The sequence below is a fragment of the Photinus pyralis genome, unplaced genomic scaffold (assembly GCF_008802855.1).
Source record: "Photinus pyralis isolate 1611_PpyrPB1 unplaced genomic scaffold, Ppyr1.3 Ppyr1.4_LG3a, whole genome shotgun sequence".
In the NCBI taxonomy this organism is placed as follows: Eukaryota; Metazoa; Arthropoda; class Insecta; order Coleoptera; family Lampyridae; genus Photinus; species Photinus pyralis.
Genome location: NW_022170509.1, coordinates 15,679,457 through 15,707,290, shown reverse-complemented (window position 1 = coordinate 15,707,290; position 27,834 = coordinate 15,679,457). Strand labels below are relative to the sequence as shown.

The 27,834-nt window shown below is 35.2% G+C and overlaps 1 protein-coding gene across 1 annotated transcript in view; it reads right to left on the bottom strand.

Moving 5' to 3' along the window:
- Positions 1–3,345: 3,345 nt before the first annotated feature.
- The window catches only part of LOC116165798, a 43,645-nt gene continuing 19,156 nt past the window's right edge, over positions 3,346–27,834 (bottom strand). Inside the window, exon 4 of the mRNA XM_031480481.1 lies at positions 3,346–4,398. Within this exon, the coding sequence (XP_031336341.1) occupies positions 3,643–4,398 (756 nt within the window). The 3' untranslated portion in view covers positions 3,346–3,642. The remainder of the gene's footprint in view (positions 4,399–27,834) is intronic.

Here is a 27,834-nt window from a genome sequence, read left to right as displayed (position 1 = left end):
TCATACAGACGGGAAAAATGTTATTCTTAAAATGATTTAAAAAGACATTTGATGAAATTTTAACGTGTTCAAAAAACAGTGATCGCATAGCCACCTAGCTCGAGCTAGGAAGCTAAAAATAAACATTTCAACGAAATTTGCCGAATTCCAATCAATTCAAAAACTCAAACGTAATTACCTGTACTAATTAATGCAACAAGTGTTCATTTAAATAAATTATTTATGTATCCTCAAATTGAATTTTATCAATTTTGCTTTATTAAATCATTTAAGTGACAGTTCTGTATGAATTTATGGGCATTTTTATTACTTTTGTTAAAATGCTGATGTAATGTATCAGCGTTAAGACTACATTTCAATTGGCAAAAACTGCGTGTTTTTCGTAAAAAAATGTTACTTGACACGTGACGTTAAGGAGGGACACGGAACGGATGCGGCATTGTTTGTTGTTGCTATGTGGATATTGGATAAAGCTTTTAGAATTTTGGAATTGGAAGAGGGCCTTTAAATACTGAAGTTGGTGCAAAAAGTGCATCTTTTGTCAATTTTGAGACCGAGGTGCTGTTCGTTAACAGCTTCGAAGACGCACGTCCTGCGTTAAGTTTCGTATTATTCGACCAATAAGGCTTCAGTCAAAAAGTGAAAATTTTGAGAAGGAAGTCTTTTCTGTCGCAATTAGTGGCTTCGTCCGGATTTTTGGGATCATAACAGAAAACTGTAAGTAGTCTAAAATTTCATTAATTTGTGGAATTGTTGGGGCGTGTAACACGGACGTTATCATAGTCAACTTTGTTTGCTAGAATTTTTGAAAATTGATTGAATTTGTGTTTTTAGAATTTTTGTCCGTCTTCGTTCATGTAAATCGTATGTTTGTTTGAACCCTTTAATGATCCAGATAGATGTCTCATGATTAATTTTGTTGATCCGCACCCAAAGTTTATTTCAGGTGTATTCAAAGTTTGTTTAAGTAAACTTTTTCGAATTTAAGAGTTTTGATTGTGGCAATTATTTGCCATAAAAAATGGAATTTGAAGTCGAGTTTGGAATTTTTCATTGTGCCGTGATTCAGATATATTTTATGGTGTTTTGCGTTTGGTTCATTCTGGCCGGGCCATTGCACACAGCATATCATTTGCTCGCCCAACGGGGGGGGGGGGGGGCAATGCATTTGAATGTTAGGGTCACAGCAATTTGTACCTAAGAAAAGCAACAAATTATTTCCAAAAAAAATGAAGCCTAATTGTGAAACTTTTACTATCGTCATTTTTAGGAGTTATGTTTAATTTGCTACAAATAGTGCCCAAACATCTATAAATTGCACTTTTGCACCCCAACTACATGACCTAAGAAAAGCGACTAAGTTTGAAAATTATTTCCTAAAAGAAGAATATTTATGAAACTGTTATCATCGTTTTTAAGGGTTGATGTGTGTAGATTTAATATCAATCGCAACATTTGATGTAATTGATGTCAAACATCCCTAAATTGAACTCTCTGTATCGTTTTCGTGTGCTGTAGCTTTTTACCATGATACCATGGTTTAGAATAAGTTTTGCATAATTATTGTCCTATTAGTTCATTGCTTTTAGTCACTTTGAAGTCGAGATAATAATCTCTGTGAACGGGGGTGTATTGTTGTTGGTTCGTGAACTGTGGTGGCTTTCTTTGGCAGTTTGTCAGCATACCATTCCCTGGAATGCCCACCTGTACAAGGTACCCGAGCATAATTCCATATGGCAGTTTTGGTGTGAACGGGTTACGAAATCGATTTTTCCATTGATTAGTAAGACCGTAATTTATATCATGTTAATGAAAGAAATTGTTCACCTAAATTCCCACCCACAAAATTATCTTAGAGAATTATCTACAGCCAAGAAATGTCGCTTGCACAATTGTTGCATACACTGGATTAGCATCTGAAAAGACTTGTTTATTTGTATGCCTACGAAATATTAGAATGCAAAAACGGCAGTAACAATAATAAAAATCTTATTTACTAATATAAACGTTTGTGGAAAGAAGTAATTGGGCAAAGGTGCAGTTAATGGGTTATAAAGGTAACAAATTTTGTCACTTTTTGAATGCAAGCAATTTTTATAAGTGCTATAAGATTATCATTACAATGAATTTTAGAAACATCCTTATAACAGGAGCGTAATGTGTGGGTTCTCTTAACTGGTTTCACTATACTTAATCTTGTAATAACGCCACGCAAAGTGCTTTATTCACACGTTTCATTATAGCAACCGACAACGAGGCTATTAGACCAAACAAGTATGTTCAAATCCCAAATGCTAATAGCTCTCAATTAGTGCTTTTGCAGAATTTAAAATTAATTTATTTGCAGTTGGACTTGTCAATCATTACATATAAAATGATAAAATCAAGTCAGCATGACGGTAACTTCCGTGAGCACTCAACGTAATTAAATTCATAATAACCAAATAAGGCGGTGATTAACAACGTAACAAGAAATTATTTGAGATAATTGTGACGTTACTACATGGTAGAGAAGTTCCGAACGAAAGCGTTTCGTGGATACGTCTCAATTGGTACATATTTATTACCCCCAAAAATATACACACTACTTCGTTACGCTGTAACTATTGAGATGAGAACGCTTTCTTTTCCGATAACTTACATTCTTAAGGATTGAATTAAAGTTTATTACATGTAAAAATATTCTTCTTGTCAACCCAGAAATTGATGATTGTTTTAAATAACGTATGCTAGGCTACGGTAACATCAATATTAACATAAGACTTTCCTTACGAACGTTACACGCTATAAATAGTTCAAAAGAAAATGTGTATTCGGCTCTCTTAAAAGTTATAAACAATTTAATAGAGCAATAAAACAAATACTAAGCCTATTATAAAAATGACGCTTAGGTTGGAAGCACTGATTTATCAACGTACTGAGATCGTTACCGCTGAACTTTAGCCTCAATAATGCATTTCATTTGGCTATTCTTTGCAAAATTGGCGAATGAGGAACAGTTTTTAGTAACGCAGAGTTTATTCACCTCATCCGTCGTAACTAAGACATTTTCAAATATTTATATACCCGAAAAGATGCCATAAACATTTTTTTGTATATTTTTACTGTATTTTTTTAAATTTTACTAGTCCAGCACAATGGACGATATCGTTCGGCGTCGATGTGTTTAATTTCCCCCAGGAATGTTGTAATCGACGATAACAGGAAGCAGAACCACAAGATTGAAACTACGTAAATTTACTTACCTACCCCTTGGCTTTGTTTCGTGTCGAGCTGTGTAGCAGGAGATGTTTAATGCACTTTCTTGTTTAAAAACTCAATAATTTAATTTATTTATTCAGAGTTGGTAAATTACATGTTTTGTTCTTTTATGTTTTTTTTAAAACATTACATGATATACTACAGTTTTAGCAAAGCATCGATCTTCTCTATTTCTTTCGCTTTTTTTTGCAGCTATTCTTAAGTAAAGCATCGGAATATTAGTGCTTTTTTCGGTTCAACATAAAAACGCTAAGTTCTCACTATTTTATGGCGAGGTATATTTACTTATACATATAGACAAATATTTACAAGAATTATACAATAAATAGTAGAAATAAATAATGGATGGGGGTAAGTTGCGCCACGCGGCGCAGGGGAGAGTCAGTCAGGGTGCGGAGTAGAAAATTCGTCGGGCATCGTCGTGGAATCTTCGAAATCCCAAGCCGTTGTTGTTTCCATCGTGTAATCTTCGTCCGACGGCACCTCGTCGGTTACCAAAGCTTCTGTGGTAGTAATCACACGCGCTTTTTTATTTTTAACGTTTTTCGGTATTTTTTTCCGTTTTTTCGTACCGTGTAACGTTAGTTTATCACCGAGCTTATTATTATGTCTTTTTTTATTTGTCACTTCTACTCTTTGGCACTCATCACTGTCTTCGAATTCGCACTTTTTATTACTATCATTATTATTTAACCTAACTTGAGTTTTTCGATTGTTATGGGGTGTATGTGGTCTTTTTTGACACAACTCACTTTCCGCTTCGCCTTCTAAACATTTTCGTTTCTTCTTCTTCCGTTTTTTCTTTTTTCGACATCGAGGTGAATCTGTTTGTGAATCGGCAGCAGGTGAAGATGCCGCCGGAATAGACGGTGATACTGTACAAGAATGTGAGTGATGCCGTAACGGATGGAATTCTTCTGCGCTTTCTGGGGAGACGGCACGCGTTAGAACCCTCGTATACGATGACAAGCGTCCTAACTGTTGATTCGCACGTAACATTACTTTTCGAGGTTGTCCTTTACGATTTAGGGCTAAATATAAGGTTCTTTTATCGTTAGAATACTTCGTTGAGGAATATGTGTTGTAGTGATGCTGTTCCATCATCTCATTAAAGACGCATTCGTCTCCGAACTCCTTCTGCAACAAAAGAAATAAACATTTATTTTTCTCCTTATTAGAATCGCTTTTGTTGGCATAGTCCAAGCATTTAGAGCGCCATTAGAATAAGATGGAGTTTGATATGCGAAGTATTTATTTTTTGAAGATTTTAGCAACTGGCACGTGTTGCTATAACATAATCGATTGTTATATTTATATCATTGTTTTATAAACAGTCTTAAATATTTCATTTCTTTTCAAATAAAATTATTTTAAAGATGTTTTACAATTTGTTTAAGATAAATTACATAATTTATTTACAATAATTCACATGATTTTATTTAATGATGCAAACGGTTTGCTTCGACTTAGTTAGAAAATCAAACTTCCGTTGTTTGTTTATTTGATACGAAATCCTTATTTATCCCTTTGGATAACTTTGTTTCAAAGCATTAGAACTAAAAGCTTCCTTTCGTTTCCATTTGCCGAAAACAAGAAAGTGATACTAAAAAAACTAATTCAGTAAGTAGGCGACTCGGAAAATCCGTGTTTACGACAAATATTTTTCCATTCATTAATTCCTTTTATCTAATTTCATTCATGCTTTGTTTCACTAACGTAATTAAAAGATTCGGTGGGCTGAAGCCTATACAGTTTTTACGTTCGCATGACAGAAAAACTCGAACCAACCTATTACGTAAAACATAGGAAGTAGTTAAAGATATATTATTAGCAGGCTATTTATGAGTTATATACTTATAAAGCTGCCACATCGCAAACCTATTCATTGACAGATTTACATTCCTTGTTACCGCATAACATGTACAGATGACATCTTTGTTTTAAGTGAACTTCCCTTCTTATTTTAGTACAAACTCTTTTCATGTTGGCATAATTGTTGATGTAACTGGTGACATCAATCAATAGATCATAATTTGTTAGCAAGTCCCATAATTTATTCGGTTTGGTGGCACGTTGAAGTGGATGAATCGTCAGTGATCCTGTTCGATGTAACTGAGCAAGCTTTCGACTTAACTTAATGGATTTTTGTAATAAATAAAATGAATCATTATCATATGTTTTAAAAAATTCTCTATGGGAATAATTAATTTAATTGCTTCAACCGATTATCGCTAACCATCCTTTTGACTTTTCAGGTTTGACTACTCGCTTAATTTTACGCTAAGGAAAATACGGTCATGCAATAAAATGACGATAACAACCTTTTGGTATCTTTAGGATAAGCTCAGATTTTAGTAGTGAAACAAGTGCATAATTTATAATACCAATTTACGATCGATCTTAATTCAAGTATCAAAGAAAGAATTCATTTATAATATACCTACTAAATTTTCTTCCTCGACTTCGGACGCTCGATATTACGAAGCCCTAGAAGGGACACACGAACAAAATAAAATAAAATCTAAAATTTCGAGTTATATCTTGAAATTTTAAAATTTGAACGCAATGAAAATCTGTGAGCACCATCTTGTAGAGCTTAAAAACTACCTATGAAGAGTGTAATTTGTTTCTTTTTTATATTTTTTCAAACAGGATCAGAAAAAAGTAAAAACAATATGGTTAATTTTGGTTAATTTCTGAATGTTTAAAATATCATTTTACTAAGCCCTAAAATACGCAAGTTTTTCTGTTTTAACCGACGCTTTCCCCATGTTATTCAATCTTATCTTAAACACACTGTATATAAAGAACATTTTTAAGAATTAAAGACAAAACTGTAGGTCGGGATCGTGAATTTTAGTGGCTCTTGGCTAACACTCCTTGAGGTCCTACCTGATTATCCAAACGGATTATTTAGTCCAACAGTTGTATTCGATAATCTATAAGACAGATCTAAGAGTTTTTGTTGTCGCAAATAGCCTTGAGCAAAAAATCGATTAAGCGATTATAATCAAACGATAATCGGATTTGATTATTATCTTAAATTAATCGATTAATCAATTATTTGATTAGGCGATTATTTGATTAATCAATACAGCCAATAATCGTTATTTGATCAATCGATTATTAAGTTAATTTTAATTGACTATTAGCTCGATCATCGGTATAGCAGCCACAGTATAATTCATTGTTATATTTTGTCGCGATTCGCTTTTACTTACTTTGCTTAGGTTTAATCTGGCGTAGTATGAATGCGAGCAATAACCTAAATAAAGGCGTGCATACTAAGAGACTAGCAAAAAAATCGACTAATCGTTACTTGATTATTTAGTCATTTGATAGATTATTTGATTAATTGATTATTTGATTAATCGCTTATTTTTAATAATCGATTCTCGATTATTCAAACCGGTAATCGCCTAGTGCTAGGCGCAAATAGTCATTATCACAAAAGAAGAAAACAGGTAAAGATGGTTCTTAGTAATGACTAATAAACCAAAACAACAATATTAATAAAACTTGTGCGGTATATTTTTTAATGATGTATTTTACAGATCTTTGTACACGAACACAACTTAAATAGTAACAATTAAATATGAACATAAAAAAACATTTTTAACAACAACGTGAACATTTTGACAAAGATACCATCTAGGTATCTTCTTCGTAATCCACTAGTTTAGGTGTAAGTCAGTGTCTGAACAACGCACGTACACCAAATCGTCTGGGGTCTTGCAGACTTACTTTACACACACATATACAGGTACCTACACCCTCACGGAAGGTACCGGTAATACTGGTCACGGTGTTAACATCCAGGGTACTTTCTTTCGACGTGTAGAGGTTTCAGGCAGCGGTGCCAGTAAATCAGGAAACAATGAGACCTGATGCAGAAACTCTTGTGGACGATGACGATGGAGCGTTACTGGAGGTGGAGTTAGCAGATCCGGTATTGGGGAACGCTGAAGCATTTTTGGGCGATTCATGTCAGCGACTGGCCCGCTATTAAAACAGTGACAGCCTTAAATGTCATATGCAGCTGTAATTAAAAAAAATGTGCTATTGTTTGCGTTTTGTCCGTCCGTCCGTCCGGACCGACTTTTACCGTTTTGAGAACTACTTCTAAGGGAATGGTCCTAGAGTCCTGGTCCAGTAGGTAGCCTATACCTTGAAGGTGTGCCAGACGGCCATCAAATTTCGCCCCCCCCCCCCCCCGCGAATGATTACCTGTTTTTGAAAGTAAAACGTGACGTGCATAACTTTTACATACGACAACCAATTGGTCTCAAATTTCGCATACGCATGCCTTTAGTGGTACTAAGTTAAACATTAAATGGGGGGGGGGTACACACATGTTCTACTACCCTTCTTTCTATCCTCTTATGAAAGTTCGGGGTGGAGGGAGAGTGGAACTAGTTTTATCCTTCATGGTACTCTAATGAAAGGTCTCAACCAAAGGAATTAATTTCTACCAACCATAGCCCTCCTCCTCGACCTCTTATCGTGATCGGGTTTATTCCCTTATACCTCAAGAACGGATTGTCGGAAGAGAGTACTCACAAAGGGCGATTGAGGCATCTGCAAGAAATATATCCATTCGTGATGTCAAAACAAAAGCTATTTCGTATACACTGCCTTTTTTTGAGCCCCGAAAAAAAAATTGTCTCAGATCGACCCGGAAAAAAAATTTTCTTATAGAATGTGGCCTGTAGAATCCATAATTTCAACAGTTCCAAGATTGGGCTACTAGTTCAAAAGTTACAGCCCTTTGAATTTTCTTTCGAAATTGGTTTCTAGTCTATAACTTTTGATTGAGAAGTCTGATCGAAAAAGTACGAATTGTTTTGGATTCTACGCACCAAAATTAATAAGAAAAAGTGTTTTCCCGAGAAATTTTGGTGCAGTCGATTTTTGGTAAAAAAGGAAGGTTATACACTGCCTTTTTTTGAGCCCCGAAAAAAAAATTGTCTCAGATCGACCCGGAAAAAAAATTTTCTTATAGAATGTGGCCTGTAGAATCCATAATTTCAAACAGTTCCAAGATTGGGCTACTAGTTCAAAAGTTACAGCCCTTTGAATTTTCTTTCGAAATTGGTTTCTAGTCTATAACTTTTGATTGAGAAGTCTGATCGAAAAAGTACGAATTGTTTTGGATTCTACGCACCAAAATTAATAAGAAAAAGTGTTTTCCCGAGAAATTTTGGTGCAGTCGATTTTTGGTAAAAAAGGAAGGTTATACACTGCCTTACTTTGAGCCCCGAAAAAAAAAATTGTCTCAGATCGACCCGGAAAAAAATTTTCTTATAGAATGTGGCCTGTAGAATCCATAATTTCAAACAGTTCCAAGATTGGGCTACTAGTTCAAAAGTTACAGCCCTTTGAATTTTTTTCGAAATTGGTTTCTAGTCTATAACTTTTGATTGAGAAGTCTGATCGAAAAAGTACGAATTGTTTTGGATTCTACGCACCAAAATTAATAAGAAAAAGTGTTTTCCCGAGAAATTTTGGTGCAGTCGATTTTTGGTAAAAAAGGAAGGTTATACACTGCCTTTTTTTGAGCCCCGAAAAAAAAATTGTCTCAGATCGACCCGGAAAAAAATTTTTCTTATAGAATGTGGCCTGTAGAATCCATAATTTCAAACAGTTCCAAGATTGGGCTACTAGTTCAAAAGTTACAGCCCTTTGAATTTTCTTTCGAAATTGGTTTCTAGTCTATAACTTTTGATTGAGAAGTCTGATCGAAAAATACGAATTGTTTTGGATTCTACGCACCAAAATTAATAAGAAAAAGTGTTTTCCCGAGAAATTTTGGTGCAGTCAATTTTTGGTAAAAAAGGAAGGTTATATACACTGCCTTTTTTTAAACCCCGAAATAAAAATTGTGTTTTCCCGAGAAATTTTGGTGTAGTCGATTTATGGTAAAAAGGGAAGGTTTATACACTGCCTTTTTTTGAGCCCCGAAAAAAAAATTGTTTCAGATCGACCCGGAAAAAAAATTTGCTTATAGAATGTGGCCTGTAGAATCCATAATTTCAAACAGTTCCAAGATTAGGCTACTAGTTCAAAAGTTACAGCCCTTTGAATTTTCTTTCGAAATTGGTTTCTAGTCTATAACTTTTGATTGAGCTGATCGAAAAAGTACGAATTGATTTGGATTCTACGCACCCAAATTAATAAGAAAAAGTGTTTTCCCGAGAAATTTTGGTGTAGTCGATTTTTGGTACATACTTTCCAACGGGCCATTATGATCTACAGGCTAGGTGGCAATCGCCACCCGCCCCCCCGTGCCAGTCCGCCCCTGAATTTCGGTTAAAAAATGCGCTTTATTTGCACAAGAGTTGTGCACAATTTATACTTGTTTCTAATATACGTCGTATATGGAACATATAATCACGTACCTACGTTAAGTTTGGAAAATTGTATAACAATCACCACACGCCCACTAAATACAACGGTTTTTTCATTATTTCAGTTCTTTTTTAAATTTTGGACAAATGTTAGACATTACACCTAGGTTCCTCAGAAATAATAACTATAATAAATAAAATATGAGAGGAGGATGCGGATTTATGATTATGATGAATCCCATTCAACAGTACATAAACCTCTAAAGCAGATCTAAAAAAGCGTCAGAGCATGACCTAGGTGTGACCCTATTTTCAATAGGTAGCATAAGGTCACCTGTGCCGAATTGGCCCAAGCGTTGGGCAGTTATCGTGTTGACGTGTTCACGGACACCATCGACTCCCCTATAAAGCTTCAATCGCTTTGCTCTGCCGCTTAATAAAGCGACAACAAATTCTTTCTTTTCTTTGAGTGTAAACCTGCGTTATAGCACAGTCAGTTATCCCACTCTGGGTATTTTATTACAGTTCATAGGCGTCTTAAGTAACAATTTAAAAAACCAAATTATCGACAAGTGACAATTTTATAATTGCAAATGACCCATTATATCTACGGGACCTTGGGATCCAGGTTCATTAATATTAATATAAATGATCAACAACCTCTATGTATACTAATGATATTAAATTCGTCTATTAATACCTACTACAAGAATAAAATTAGGGATGATTGTTTTAGAAAGTGGAAAATTGGTATCCATCTCAAGATTGTCTTGTTTTAATCGTTGGAATCAAGAAAAAGAAGATTAAAGGTACTATGATTTTTATAATGTCACAATGGAAAAAATACTAAGAAAGACTTAATTTATATCGTACAAATCGACACGCGGTTTAACGGTAAGCGGAAATTTGAGGCGAGGAGCAAGGTTTTAACTTAAACGGTAAGAATTAGATTAGCTAAGAAACAGTCACTTCCATCGGCACTCACTAAGTGCTTCACTGTAAGTTTTTAATACTCCCGTTACATACAACCCTTATATTGAGAAAATATGTCAAACAATTGACACATAAAATAAGACAGGACTTTTCGCGTTTGGCGGATTCAAATGCCAATACTCCGCTCTTTAGTATAATACAAGGCGATGTATCTAACACCATCTACACTTTAGTAACTGAGAAACGGGACCTCCCAAAGAGGTGTTAGATTTCCTTATTAACGAGCTCCTAGCGAGTTTATAATTTTGTTGTGTCTGTCCGTCCGTCCGTCCGTTAGCACGATAACTCATAAACGAATGGACCAATTACGATGAAATTTTGCAGGTGGATTCTTTATCAAATTTGTAGATCGGAGTTCGTGAATTGGCAATGTAGCCCAAAAAATAAAGTAGGCCCTTTTGACATCTCCGTTAGTTATGAACCGAATTGCATGAAATTCAATATGCGCATAGCTTTAGCCATATAAAACACAATTCCAAAAGTTAAACCTAATCGATCAGCATTCACAGTGGCCTTTGCGCATCTCGACCATCTACAGACCGAATTGCAAACTTTCTTATTTATGAAGGTATTTAAATGAAATTTGATACATAGCCACTTGGAATAAAAGCAAATTTAACGCCAGTTTCAAAATTTGGTTTTGCGCATGCGCAGTGCCAACTTTCTTATTTTGTAACGAAGCACCCGGAATTTCTGCATTTAGTTTACCGTTTTCCCTCTTTAGACCACCCTGTATAGTAAGGATTGGTTTGGGCTTCGTTACGCAAGAAGACCGCGATATTTTTGTAACCACCGAAGGATGTTGTCCTGGCGAAGATGAGGGACAATTAATATTCTTTGGTTTCAGCGCCGTTAATTATTTATAAGATGTTTTAGATTCCCATAATAAGTAAAATCAAGGATAGAACGAGTTCAGATTGAGCTGTTTACAAGTTTTGCAGCCCCGTCCGTTATGCCTGCATGTTGCGATAAGAGTGTTAAAGCGATAGCGCCGTTTGAGAAGAAAAAGTCCAAAGGAGCTAGTTGCAGATTGGAGTGATGAGTACTTAGGTTTGATTACGCTTAATTAGGTAAGCGCTGTAACCTTGTCAAAAACCGTCGAGAGAGGTGTCTACAGAGGCGCTGTAATTTTTCTAGTTGTTTGCAAGTTGTCCCAGATTTTTAAGATAATCACAGGAGCCGCAATTAATTAAAAACCGAATTATTTTCTACACCGCTCGGTACGAGCACCGCCCGGCTTTGGAAATTCCATGTTCCACTTCTACCAAAATAGGTTTCCTTTAAAAGGAAAATGCTCATTTTGGGAGGGATCTTTTCTGCTTCATACTTTCGAGTTGTAAGTACGCCTTTTGATTTTTCTAATTTGCGAAACCGTATCATTCCGAATCCACCGAAACCCTTTTGTTTTACCGTTTTCCCTCTTTAGCGACCGTAAGTCAAGCCGTTGTCCTTTCCTTTTCACTACCGTTTTGAGTTTCCCTTGTTTGCACAACCGTAACCTTTTGCCACCGTTCCGCTAAACTTCATTATATTCTGTTTCTTTGCTTTTCCGCTTTCCTTTCCCCTAGACACCGCTAATTGATTTGTGCTTTATTGCTTTATTCCCTTTAGGAAATTAACCGTCCGGGCCGTCGGCCATATTTTGTTTTAGATAAGCCGGAAGTGACCGCCGCCATTTTGTGGTGAACTCTTACCGATCCCTGGTAGATTCCGTTCTCCACTAGAGGATACCCGGACGCTTTCCACCCCGTCCGACAAGACCGCCCCTTTCCCAAGACTTAGGGGTGCAGATTAAGTCTTGGTGGCGCCCGAGAGACCGACCGACCGTCTACTGTGTGATCATTGAATTGTACAATTATATTATTGTTCGACAATTAAAGGAACTTGAATTAATTGTACTTTCATCATTTAAGCTACCGTTGGTGCACGAGCTAAGGGGGAAGTTCGTCGCAATTTATGGAGGGATTTAAATAAAATTTGATACATAGCCACTTGGAATAAAAGTAAATTTTACGCCAGTTTCAAAATTTGGTTTTGCGCATGCGCAGTGCCAACTTCCTTATTTATGGAGGCAATTAAATCAAATTTGATACATAGGCACTTGGAATAAAACCAAATTTTACGCCAGTTTCAAAATTTCGTTTTGCGCATGCGCAGTGCCAACTTTTTGATTTATAGGGGGATTTAAATGAAATTTGGTACATAACCACTTGGAATAAAAGAAAATTTAACATCAGTTTCAAAATTTGGTTTTGCGCATGTGCAGCTTATTTATGGAGGCATTCAAATGAAATTTCATGCATATACACTTTAAATAAAAGCAAAACTAACATCAGGTTTAAAATTTGGTTTTGCACATGCTATAGCCTTACCCAGGAGCTCGTTTGCTATATTTGTTTAATTTATTATATTTCCACTTTCAAAATGGACACACTATAATCCATCACGTAAGAAATTATGGAGTTCCGTAAATATCCCGAAAGATCGAGATTGAAATCACGTTCCCCTTTTTGGGGTCAACCTGTTTTGAAACCGATTTTAATTTTAAATTTGTACCGAGAGGTGATGTGGGGAAACTTAAATCGTCGTGTAGTGTAGTGAAACGAAATGAGGCAGAAGAAAGAACCACGGAAAAGCGTGGACAGGGTGTGCAAATATGAATTAAAAATCCGACGCAAGGCAAGCGTTCGTAAAAACAAAATCAAATCTCAACGCGAAAAATGTAAAGAAAAAATAAAATTCAAAGAGAAGAAAATTAAAATGAGGTAAAGGATTTAGATGAAAGAAAGTTAAAAATTCAATTTTTAAATACAAAATTAAGAAACAAACGGCATATGTCAACAGTAGTATGCTACAGAAAAATTGGAGAGCTATAAAAGGAAGGCGCTGGAGGTAAGTACTGAAGGTGATCAAAATGTAGCTAAAAAGTCACCAGATATCGAGATACTCAAAAAGATTTAAAAAAACTCGGCGAAAGAAAAATCTGAGAAGGGATGGTGTTTTAGAGGAGCTCTTCAAAGGGAAAGCGGCGAAAGAACCAGATAAAAAGTGAATTATTTCATTATATACATGGCTCCAATTGATTACAATTGCAATGATAACTTGCTGCCAATATAAAATCACTGTTCACATTTTAATTAAAGAGTAATTAATGTTTCTCAAAACCGCAAAGTAGGCACTGCAACAAATTTTCTTCGTTTCTTGTATTTCCAGCTGGTATCACTTAATTTGTAAGGTTACTTACGAACATTATACATAATAATCGTTGTTGGGTGAACCGAAATTAAAAGTTTCTTTTAAGCGATGTGTTTACAATCACAAGTGTTAACGTCTTTACAGCCAATACGATGTACTTTAGGTACTTTATTAAATGAATTCGCTATTTGTACTTGATTGAAGAGTTTGAAGTAGGTTACTGATATCACAGATGCTTAGTACAAGTTGTTATGATTGAACCAAGTGTTTGATATTAATATTTACATTGGTATTGTGGTAATGGTATTTGATGGTAATGGTGAATGGAAGGGAAGCGGCGACAAAGGCAAATATTTCGCAATCCTACGTCCAAAAAGCGAAGAAGAGGGCTGGATTAAGAAGTTTTAAGGCTCAGATAGTGCCGGAATGCCAACCAGAATTTGGAACACCAGGACGCACTCGAGGAAACTGTGCGCAAATGTGTTCACCAACGAATGTGTGGTAATGGACGACGAAACGTACTGTCTCCAGTTTTCCAACAAATTCCTGGGCAGGAATTTTATACCTCGGTTGACGGGAAGAGATTTACAGTTGTGAACTGAAAAGCAAAATTTTCGGTACTTCTGGGACCATGTATCATCAGGTGGATTGTCTGGATGTAATTGCTTGTTACATTGAACTATGGAAAATAAAACGCATTTTTAAACCCCAATAAGATTTTCGTGTTCGGATTTTTACGTGTTCAACCTTTAGACAGGGTGTAGATCCAATTTATTTAAGATTAATGTACAGGATGTTGATATAATTTGAAGTATCCTGCAGGGGATGAGTGGAACTTTTACACGTTGTAGCATTTGTATAGAAGGGCGACTTTGAATTCAATTACGATGATGTTATCGGCTTGCACGATGGATCGGAGGTTTCTGTTTGTTGTATGTCGGGGCGTCAAATATTTATTGCCATCATCTAGTAATTGATGATACTTTTGGTTGAAATGTAGCATGATTGGTTTTCGAATCAAAAATACCTCTGGCCGCCCTGGTTTGCCTAGTACTGATGCGATTCAGACAAACGAACAGGGTATGTGGGCTGAGAATCGTTCCCCCCTGGGTTGTCGAAGCGACTCACTAGGTTTCTTGGATCATTTTTTTCAGACCCCTCTGTTCGAAAATCTTGACCAGCCGAAAGAAAGCCTCGTCAGAAACTTTAATGGTCTTGATTGACTGATTGAGGCCCATAGAATTTAATACTTCAAGATTGCTTTGTTCTTGTTTATGATTCTATTGTAATTGTACACGATTTGCACCTCACTATGGAACTGCCAACGTCGTCGTCTGTTTGTCTGTTGGTATGTTTTCCAAATATTAAAAATGATCAACATTATATACAAGGTGCGACAGCATAACTTCCTTTTTTCAAAACCCATTGTATGAATCAGGAAATGTTTATTGGTTTTTTATAATGTAAGCGCTTGCCTAAAGTTTTGTTTTGGCTATATACACTGAGTAACCCGATTTCTGGCGTTTGCCAGCACAGCAAGCGTTATATTGGCAATTTCTTCTCAGTTGTTGGTGTTCAAACCTTGTAGGATTGTTGGACGGTTCAAACAAGCACGGGATTTTTAAAAAACCATAGAAAAAAAATTCGCAATGGGCCAAATCGCCCCTAAATGACATGAGGCGCTCTGGGAAGCACTCCCTCAAAACAGCCATCGATGCTCTTGAAGTGTTGTGCGCCTTTGCATCGTCTTGTTGGATCCAAATGTCCCTTAAGCTGTGAGAAAAAATTACTGTAACATGTTTACATACCAGGCCGAATTCACTGTCACTGGGACTTCATTTTCCTCAAAGAACAAGGGACGAATAAGTCCAGCTGAAGAAATTGCACACCACCGTTACCTTAGGTGAATGCAAAGGACTTTGATGTCATTCCAGAGGATTGGTGCTCATCTTTTGTTTGTTTACGGCACCACACACATGAAAATGGGCTTCATTGCTCAAAAGAACAATGCGTTCATCCGAGAATTGAAGTCGTGTTCAAAAACTTACTGCACAATCCTCATCTTGTAGGGATGGAAAGGATGGTAAAGAATTCTCCTCACATAACGATCGGACAGTCCAATGGCAGCCGCATAGTTGCGAGCTTCTGATCGCGACACCGAAGCTCTTGCTGCCTCAATGTTCTCAGGTGTTCTAATGGGCGGAGGGACTCAAGTTCTTCGTTTGGTCGTACTTGCGGTTTGTCCAAACGTCCACATAAGAATTAATTTCTGGTCCAGGTGACGGGCTAACGAAGGGTGCGCTGGGTTGCGATCACAGAAAATGGGGCGGTGAGGAGAGCAGTTATTTCATTCACCTATAAGATCTACTTACGTGTAAGTATCTGCAGTTTTTTAGAGAAATTTTGCAAACACTATGAATAAACCTAAATATCAACTTATCAGGTTTTTGAGAATAAAAGTATTGTAGAGCTTCCGCATTCCTCATGAATGAAAAGAATGGCGGTTCCGGGAACGTCAAAAGATGATTCAACAAAAATAATTATTTTTGTCAACGAACTATGTTCTTGATAAGTTGATAAGTTTGTTGTCGGTTTTGATCTCTATAAAAATATTGAGAGGTCAAGTATATGGTATTTTTAAAAATGTGATCACTCAACCCCTCTATTATTTAAAGTATAAAAGTATTTAAATTTTTTGAGTTCCGTTAACGGAAAATCAGTCAAAAATGGACACTGCTTTTAGATTTTGTGCAGAATCTGAAGTATTTTGGAGTTACATGTTAAAAGAGAAACACAGTATAATAGGAACCGTAATTAGAAATATAATAAAGCCAGTAATCAGAAATCAAAAACCGTATTCGCGCCAAAGTAGAAAAAAAGAACACAAGCATTAAATTAGTTCACATTTTACCATTTTAAATGGGGTAACATAAATGCATAATGTACTTCAGTACCTGGAATTTTCAAAGCGTGCTGGTTTTGGTTCGAGATTGGTAGCATAAAAGACCAATAGAAAATTTAGACGCCATTTTAAAGATAATTCGCCATTTATGGGTGTGAAAGATTTACTCAATATTGAAAGAGTCAGAGTCAGTCAGTTTTAAAAAATGATAGGGATAAAATCTCTCAGCGAGGAGAGCTCGCAAAAAGTAAACGGGAATTTAGATTTTTCGGTTTGAAAAAAATGGAATTAGTTATATTGTTTCCGGACAGTAGTTTTAAATCATAAGAGATGCTTCAGGAAATGTAAAGTGTCGTGTAAAATTTCGTCGAGTTATAAACCGAAGAGGAAATGCTTCAAGTGTAGAAAATTGCAAACAGATAAAAACGTTATAAAGTGTCGATATTTTTAATAATAAACTTAGTTCAATTGGTCTCATTGTGGGAGCCGTCTTTGGAATCGTATTTTTTGTGCATGTGCATACTGAGGATTTTCTCCAATAGTACAGTAAAAAAGGTCATTCAACGAAGTGTACGCAAAGCACGTTCTTCGAGTAAACTTTCACTTACAACCCCCGAAATCGAGCCAATTGTAATCAAAGAAAAAATGTCCTTTGAAGTAATACCATTACCAGAACCCAAATGTACTACAACCATTCGGCTGTAAATTGATGCTAAGGGCTTCAACCCACTCCATGACCATTGTGTACCTTTAAGATCTAATGTAGAAAACGAATTTTCAATCAATCTTTAAAATTTCTGATATTAAATGTAATTTGCAAGTTGAGGAGCTTATTGAATTTGATGTAGATACAAGATTCGTTTTTTGTTCGGGAATTTAAATTTTATTCCGTAAATTCAATAAATCAATCATCCAAATTCAAGGGTTTATTTATATATCTTCGTTTAGAAAAGCGTATAAACAAACAATCGAACTATAGGGCCTATAAATGTGCAAAAAATTAACTGTCTGCGGCGTACTTGCTTTGAAGTTGAGGGCGAAGGTTAAGGCTTGATATCAAGATGAAAAAATGACAATTTAAATTTGTACCCCGAAGGTATATAAATTCATTCAGTTGTAATTACGTAATAAAGTATTAAAGATAAATCGCCGCTTGTAATTACGTTTATAACCAATTATACAATAAAAATTGAAACTATTAATAGTAAAATTTTTTATTGCTAAATATTTGTTGTAAATAACATTGAAATCAGGTTCAAATAAATCAGGAATTGTTTATGGCAACCGTTAATCTAGTTGGAAAAAAATCTCTTCGCGGTCCTGGTTAAATTTCAACACATTTCATATGATAACAATCAATGTACGCGAAGTGTGAATATTACTTTCATTTTAATGTATATTAGTATAAGACAAACGGTTCCATTAACACGCTTCGATTAAGAGTAATATTGAAGAGACTATAACAATAAAACACACTCTCACACTTACAGTAAAACCATTTAGGTGTGAGATTAATCTGGGTTACGAGATAACTTTTGATGAAACTAACGTTAAGTGAGAAAGCATTTGTTTAAAGTATGAGCCAAAAATATTTATGCACGCAAGTGCTTGTATAGAATATCCAAAATGAATGGAATGTCTTAAATTTATTAAAAAGATGCGTTCACACATAAAAATGTGGCTCATTACAATTTTACATTAAAATATTTAAATATCGAACGGAAACGACTCGATTTTTCCCAAAATATGTTACTGCAGACATTTTTCGTGCTCGTTTTGCTTTAATGATATTGAAAATTTTAACGGAAAGGAAACGTTGTTGTTCCCTTTAATATCGATATTTGTAAAAATAGCAATGATCGGGTTAATGTATTTTTAAACGGAAGTATTTTGGGTTTAGTAGTTCAAATAGACAGTCGTTACTTTTTTTACCAATTTATGGATCGATAAAAATTTTCTATAATTAACGCAAAAATTATAATAGTACGCGCTCACTTCCTTAGCGCAGTGTAGTTTGAATAAATAATTTGTTCGTAAGGGTCAGTTTACTGAATTTGATTATTGCATAAATGTGCCATGGTGGTGTTTCAATTCATTTGCAGCATGAGGATAGCCACGTGGAATGTGCAAGGAGCAAGCGACCCAAGGAAAAGGCAGCTAATTGACGATGAATTAATAATAATAAATAATTTTGGTAAAAAAGGAAGGTTATTCACTGCCTTTTTTTGAGGCTCGAAAAAAAAATTGTCTCACATCGAGCCGGAAAAACAAATTTCTTATAGAATGTGGCCTGTAAAATCCATAATCTCAAACAGTTCCAAGATTGGGCTACTAGTTCAAAAGTTACAGCCCTTTGAATTTTCTTTCGAAATTGGTTTCTAGTCTATAACTTTTGATTGAGAAGTCTGATCGAAAGTACGAATTGTTTTGGATTCTACGCACCAAAATTAATAAGAAAAAGTGTTTTCCCGAGAAATTTTGGTGCAGTCGATTTTTGGTAAAAAAGGAAGGTTGTACACTGCCTTTTTTTCCCGAGAAATTTTGGTGCAGTCGATTTTTGGTAAAAAAGGAAGGTTATACACTGCCTTTTTTTGAGCCCGAAAAAAAAATTGTCTCAGATCGACCCGGAAAAAAATTTTCTTATAGAATGTGGCCTGTAGAATCCATAATTTCAAACAGTTCCAAGATTGAGCTACTAGATCAAAAGTTACAGCCCTTTGAATTTTCTTTCGAAATTGGTTTCTAGTCTATAACTTTTGATTGAGAAGTCTGATCAAAAAAGTACGAATTGTTTTGGATTCTACGCACCAAAATTAATAAGAAAAAGTGTTTTCCCGAGAAATTTTGGTGCAGTCGATTTTTGGTAAAAAAGGAAGGTATAACACTGCCTTTTTTTGAGGCCCGAAAAAAAAATTGTCTCAGATCGACCCGGAAAAAAAATTTTCTTATAGAATGTGGCCTGTAAAATCCATAATTTCAAACAGTTCCAAGATTGGGCTACTAGTTCAAAAGTTACAGCCCTTTGAATTTTCTTTCGAAATTGGTTTCTAGTCCATAACTTTTGATTGAGAAGTCTGACCGAAAAAGTACGATTTGTTTTGAATTCTACGCACCAAAATTAATAAGAAAAAGTGTTTTCCCGGGAAGTTTGGTGCAGTCGATTTTTGGTAAAAAAGGAAGGTTATACACTGCTTTTTTTTGAGGCCCTCAAAAGAAATTGTCTCAGATCGGCCCCGAAAAAAAATTTTTCTTATAGAATGTGGCCTGTAGAATCAATAATTTCAAACAGTTCCTAGATTGGGCTACTAGATCAAAAGTTACAGCCCTTTGAATTTTCTTTCGAAATTGGTTTCTAGTCTATAACTTTTGATTGACAAGACTGATCGAAAAAGTACGAATTGTTTTGGATTCTACCCACCGAAATTAATAAGAAAATGTGTTTTCTCGAAAAATTTTGATGCAGTTGATTTTTGGTAAAAAAAGGAAGGTTATACACTACCTTTTTTTGAGGCCCTCAAAAAAAATTGTCTCAGATCGACCCGGAAAAAAATTTTCTTATAGAATGTGGCCTGTAGAATGCATAATTTCAAACAGTTCCAAGATTGGGCTACTAGATCAAAAGTTACAGCCCTTTGAATTTTCTTTCGAAATTGGTTTCTAGTCAATCACTTTTGATTGAAAAGTCTGATCGAAAAAGTACGAATTGTTTTGGATTCTACGCACCAAAATTAATAAGAAAAAGTGTTTTCTCGAGAAATTTTGGTGCAGTTGATTATTGGTAAAAAAGGAAGGTTGCTGCCTTTTTTGAGGCCCGAAAAAAATTGTCTCAGATCGACGCCACTGTATTAACGTGGGAAAACAAAACTATTCGGCATGCGCTCTATTTGCATATTGCTGCATTGTCGTATATGCAAGGATACCTACATTGTATGTGCATGATAAGAAATATACCTACATTTATCACAGAAAGGGTGTGTTTTTATCTGTGATATGAGTAGGTACTCTAAAACAGTAAATATCGCACGCCACTAAATCTACACAACATCCTTTAATGCATTGTACAGTGGAACATTCAACTCATAAACGTCTATGTGCTTATAAACATTTCGCTCGAAGTCCAAACCCCAATTGAAGCTTAAACTCCTAATTGAATTGGAACTTTACGAACTAAAGCATGCGTTGGAATTCGAGCAAGCCATTCCAACTGAAACCGTCCAATAAACCATGAGCTTGAACTCAATGTTGAGTTAGACCCAATTGCAATTGAGCCAATTGAACTGCCCCCAAACTTTTATTCTTTTTCGCAAGGGTGTATTTTGGAATTGTATGTAGATACAACAAAGACAAAAAGTAATAAGTGCATCAAATTAAATCTGCAGGATTTTTGATCAGAGGAAGTGCTGTACATCGAAGGAGTCCACTCCCCTTGCGTAAGTCAATCTACTCCTTGCTTTGCTCACAGCTGTTTTTGCGAGAAAAGGAATATTTCGTTAATTAAGGTCTCTAAAAAGGCTTTTGTAGATTTCTTGTGTCACAAGCACAGAGAAGCCGGTGAAATTTCTTAAGTGGCCATTGCCGTAGTGTTATATTCTGGTATTCTGGTAATTAAACTTCTGTCACGGTTATTGGAAGCGACTTTGTGAAGCGACTCGACCGAAAAATCGGTTGTAAAACGAGAATAAGTTTCGCCAATCCCCAAAGTAAGTGCAGTGCGATCGAGTTATGTCACATAAACAGATTTTAAAACAACAAACGCAAATAATTTCAACCATAAAATAAAGAAAAATGAAAGTAATAACTATTTTACGATTATCGGTGTCTCGAGATGAAGACGTGATGCAATAAAAAAGCCGACAATTTCTAAATAGATTTCAAATTGGGCTTAAATGAGTGAATATTTATTAAGTCAGATATGTAGAATAATTTTTTAAATGAGCCGAAACCACCTTCATTTGGCAACTGAATAATTTAACACTTCAATAAATTTATCTCTATAATTTGGGAAAATTAGTGTAGTATTATGTTAGTAAACTAGAAAGGCGGGCATTTTAAAACGGCTCTGATTTAAAAGACCATTCAATGTTGTGTGAATATAACAAGTTGTTTTTATATATAATTTAAAGACAGACCATCTCACCGTATATGGTAAGCTCATCATCGCGATAGCCCATCATAGCAACTTTTTCCAGTGCTCTGGTTTAGGCAATTGTCTTTAAAGCCGATTCACTTTCAAACTTGAAAATTCATTGATAACTCCACCCATAGGTCTAGGAAATCCTTATAAATGAGATGTTATAGAGTATTGAAAAAGCGGCACAACTGCATAGGGAAAGGAAATGTTAATTACCTGTGACATATTCATTCGCCGGTTTCTATCGATACTTAAAAAATCCATTTCGAAATTGTAATGTTCCTGTTTTCTGTTACCGTTTTACTTTATTAGCCCGTCCTCAAATAAAACAGGGTCAACTCCCAAATCTAGAGATTAGAATCAGAACAAGGGTTAAAATCTAAAAAACCTAATTTAACACCTAAACTAATCTACATACTTTCGGCCGAATAAATTCACAGGTGCGTTCTGGCGATATGTTCAAATTATATGATGGGCATTTGGGATATTCGTAAACCCCAAAATATATCCAATAAAGTCATATAGTTCGTTATTTTACACATGTATTACAAGGCATTAAAATGTTATTTATGTTAAATTTAAAATGCTTGACAGAAAATAATCTTCTTCAGAATTTCTAACACTCGAAATCGTGCTGAGTGTCAGCGTGTTTATAGCGCACCCTGTTAAGATAACCCCTTACGCTTATAGTCAGCCCTTTGCTATTCCGTTCGTCCCAAAGTAATTACTGACCTCATTAAGATAGACGATAGAAGACAAAGTTAAGATCGTGATACACTTAGAGCCCCGTACTCACTTTAATCACTAATTTATGACTTCATTATGGATCGTCCACCCTTTTCAGACGGAAATTGAAACCGAAAGAATCAAGATACGAGCGTCTACTATACGTGCAAATAAATTTGATAATTGATGTGGAGGAGTGTACGATGAATGAGAGATAATTTTCAATTGATATGCTAATTTCCTACAATTTTCTTGCAATTTACTTCGCCGCTTGAGGCGTTATGATATTCATGTACCCGCACACGCATTTCTTCCAATCGTCAATCGGGAATATGGTTTTAAAATATGTGTAATCATCGCATAGAAGAAGTCTGAACGTGTTTCGAATTAGTAAACCGCGTAACAGGAGTTAAATGAGTTCTGATTAGCAAGAAAATCGCTTGAAGGGCTACCATGTTTACAGCCGTTAGATTGGACATTAATAATCGAGGAGTATTATATACCGCGGTATCGGCATTTAATTGATGTAGGTATACTCGTCGCCTATACAATACGTTGTCTTATATCGCGTTTCCGTGCCAAGAAATTAAGTGCCTTAATTCGCAAATCTACAGTAACCAATCTGTAATCCTGTCAGAACAGAAGCAAGATGTTGCCAATCTAAGGCAATCATTTTGTCGAGGCACAATCGGAAAAATTTCTTATGGAGTACCTAGTTCGATTCCGGGAGGGTGTGGCCTAATATAGAAAAATCAAAAAACCCCATAAAAGGAATAGTTGCCGAGAATGGATACGTAGTGCCTTCATATGAGTGAAATACTGGAACTTTTTAATGACCACTTCGTATCCGTTCCCGAAACATTAGCTTCTAGTGTCAGTACCTCGGGAACTTACAAAGATACCATCTCTTTTGTAACAAAAACTTTTTCGTGGTGTCCAATCATTGATAAAGACGTAGAAAACTCTATAAAAGACTTAAAGGTAAGAGTATCAGGTGGTTATGACAATATTTCTTCGAGTACATTAAAACTTATCGCACATTCCGTCACTCTACCATTATCCACACTATACAATCGTTGCCTTATTAAGGGATATTTTCCTACTGTTTTAAAAAAAGGAATTATAATACCTTTAGAGGATAAGACCAAGGTAAGTAATTACAGACCAATTGCACTAACCAGTTGTTTGTCAAAAATATTTGAAAAAATAACAATTACTGTCTTTCTTCCAAAAATTTGATATTCTTACAGAATCACAATATGGCTTTATGAAAAATAAATCGTCTGAAGATGCGCTGACTGACCTTGTTAAAAAAATTATAACGTCTCTTGATAACTCTGAGTACTGTCTAGCAGTATTCTTAAATCTTGCTAAAGCTTTTGATACAGTGAATCATGGCATATTATGTGATAAACTATTTAAATCTCACTTATTAAATCGTATCTATACAATAGAATACAAGCTGTGAGAATTGATAGGACGATGAGTGTTGAAAAGACTGTAAGGTTTGGAGTTCCTCAAGGGTTTATTCTGGGACCTTTACTTTTTATAATATATATAAACGACCTATTGAATTTATCACTGCAAAATGCTAAATATTGTTCTCGTATGCAGACAATACAGTCCTCTTTGTCTCGACAGATTCAAAAAATAGCGTTATAGATAAAACCTCAGGTCAAATTAGCATAATTAAACACTGGCTAGATAATAACATCTTAACGTTAAACTACCAAAAGTCCTCTTACATGATTTTTTCGCGTTCTCACTTATCTTCCACTCTAGATAATGTAAACAGTTTACTCATACACGTAAAGGATTGCACAATGAGACAATGTAATTCTGACAAAAATTAATAAATGTAATACTGTGAAGTATTTGGGGGTCATGTTAGATAGCCGCCTAAGGTGGAATACTCAAATTTAATACCTAATTAACAAATTAAGAAAACTAATATATCTTTTTAAATCTATAAACAGTGTAATGAGTGTCGCTTCCAAGAAAATATTTATTACGGCATATGTCAATCTATAATATCGTATGGGATATTAACATGGGGGTCAACACCAGATGTTTACATGAGTCGTTTGTTTATTGTCCAAAAACTAATTTTAAAAATATTATTTCGAAAACCGTTAATGTTATCATCAGAACAACTAAGTTTTCTATTTATCATCTTTATATACTCACCTTATTGAAATACATCTACAAATGCAAGTCTACACTGCTTAATGTTCCTACTCACAACTACACTACAAGATTCAAAACTTTAAGTTTATCTTACAATATAACAGTTAACAAACAAATTGCACAAAAAACTTCACTTTTCATGTAATCAAGGTCTATAACCATTTTCAACTAAAGTACAATATCTCCTCGTTTTTTATTCTATCGAATAAATCATTTTTAAAAAATGTAAAAAAAATGTGTGCTTCTATGAGTATACAAGAGGTTCGAGACATTCTTTTAGTTCAAATTTAATTTAACAATTAGTCCTTTGTTACTTATCATCTTTCCCTGTATCTATTTATTTTTGTTTTTATTTTGATTCTTATTTTTTTTAAATTTTATTTTTCTTTTTTTAAATTCTATTTTCAAGTTATTAACCTTGCACCTGACAGAAGATATTAACAAGTTTTTAAACTTAGATATCTGCTGCAGGTATGAATTCAGTGTTTATTTTTTTTCTTTTCATTTTAATGCCCAATGTACATGTGTATGTGTGTGAATGAAACTCCGTAGATTTTATACATTTATTTTTGTAGTATAGTAATTATTTAAGTCTAAAGTGAAAGATTTTTTGTTGTTTTTTATGTACAAATAAATGGCTTATTAAGTTATATTATTATTATCTAAACTCGGATCTAAAGGTCTCACGTATAGGAACAAAGTCGTCGCGTATTTCATAAGCTTTCATTTTTTGTCGAAAGTTTTTCCGTTATAAAACGCGCAGGTATTGAAAAACTGCAAAATGAACTCTTCATGTACTGCTGCAAACCTCGAAATCAAGGCAATCCCGAATCTCTAGAAGTCTGGACACTGGGCGCAAACTTTAAGGGGGCGCAAATTGTAGAAAATGTCAATTCTCCCTCGAATGTTTCGCACCAAGCAAAAATTTGCAACAAAAACGGTTCCGACGACACGAAACGCTGACGACACAGTAATGAATGGGAGGAAAAACAGACGATGAAAAAATGATGGGAAGATTTGAAAGGTACCTACTGGGAAAGAAAAGGAATGGAATTAAATGTCGAGAAGTCGAACATAGAAGATTTGGGAAGGACTCCCCCCAGGAATGGCAATGGAAGTGGAGAGAGGAAAAAGTAAAGGAAGTAAGAGAGTTTTAAATGTTTAGCCTACCAGATGCTCGAAATAAGGGAACTAACAATAAAAGGGGGAAGTGGCGATGAGACAGGTATGAGGAATAAGAGAAAGGAGAATCAAAAAAGAATTCAGAATGAGAAAATACTTTTTTGATACAATTATGAGAGGGGGCTGATGGGGGTGGAAGGAATACAAGAAGGTATTCCAAATGGGTACCGGGTCTAAACGGAAGGAAACTAAATTACATTGTAGAGGAGATAACGACAATTGGTGAAAGTGTAAAGTGAAAAAGAAAGTGATTAGTATAAGAATGTTTGTCAAAAAGGATGAACACCAATGGAAATTGGGGGGACCTAAGAAAAAATATTATGAACCAAATGGATACAGATGAAGTCAAAAGGGGGAGAGAAATAGGGGGAAGGATGGAAGATGAACTTACAAAAAGGGACATAGATATATAAGTACCGCAAAGAGAACTCACGAGGTACAAGGAGCTGATAAGCGAGTGGCTGATAAGGGAGGGAAAAATGATCAAGATTATAGCGATGTAAAGAGATGGAAAGAACAAGGGACAACAGGAGTTAAGTGCTGGAAGAGAAATGGATGGAGAAACACATATACACGCTTTTCTCCTAGCTTTTCTCTGTAGTCAAATGGCGTTAATGATTGTATTTTATTCGATTGTTGTTCAACGAATGCGCATATTCACCAATCTACAGAAAAAGGGCATACGAGAGTAATATTAAAATAGATTTCAGACGGTATAGAATCCAAAGCGACGTTCTCAATATCGGACGACTGGTTCCAAAGTTACCTACGTTTCCAAGTCCTTAATACTAGAATATTAAGTTTTGCCCCAAACGGTACCTGACCCTCAAGCAGATCAAACTTAGGTACATAGATTCAAAAGATAGGACGACAAAAAAAATCGCTAAATTTGCAAAACATGATGTACCTATCTGTTATTTTGTAGTATGGTGTTTGGGCCCATAAAAATTTAACTATGTCAAAAATCGTTAAATTTAAGGACATATATGACATTATACATGACATGGTCAAAAATTTTTCGTAAAATCTGGAAATAAATTAATATATAGGGTGTTCATTTTAAAATAAAAAACTAGACATTAACTTCTGGTATAGGTGCACGGAAACGCCATGAACTTGAACATATTTTAGATGATTTCCTCTTATTGACATTAGCATATTGTACTTTCAAATTTTCAAAATGTTCCGAGGTCACCTTGTCAAGATACAGATAGTAGGCATTCCTCGTGGAACACTCGGTATCTTACTATATTTTAAATATATTCGGAAAAGGATTTTGAAGAAGTTTCCTGACAACACTTCCAAGACGACTACTAAGAATATGATCAAAAACGTTGACCGAAAATTTTTCTGAGACCGAGAATATTTTTAGGGATATCCATTATAACACTATAACCTAATTTTTAAAAAAAGGTACCTTCAGTTCGTCATTTTTAAATGGTCGCCATTTTAAAACTGGGGAGTAACTGCACGATTTCGGATATTTGGGACGCGTTTCTCCCTGGCGAGTACCTCCTTTTCCTTTAGAGCGAAACTGGGTGTTCTTCCTACAAATCGAAAGTAAATGCTGCCATTTATATGGGTTTTTGTCTACTATGCTATGGAAAGTGGAAAGTCCACATGAAGTCTAGACGTATCTATAAATCTGCAGCGTTAACCTGCCTATATTATAAGCAAATTAAAATTGCTGAAGAAGTAATAACAATCATGGTATCACTCCTTCAGCTATCTTGGGAAACTACGCGCGTAAGACTTATTACCTAATTAGCTTCAGGGTTATATTAATAATTGCAGTAGAGCGCATATATATTTCATAACATTTTTATGACTGAATACTCTCAATGGCACTAAAAACAACGGTCATGCATATGTCTTTAATAGGATATGCAAAATGCCTTTTGAATGCCATG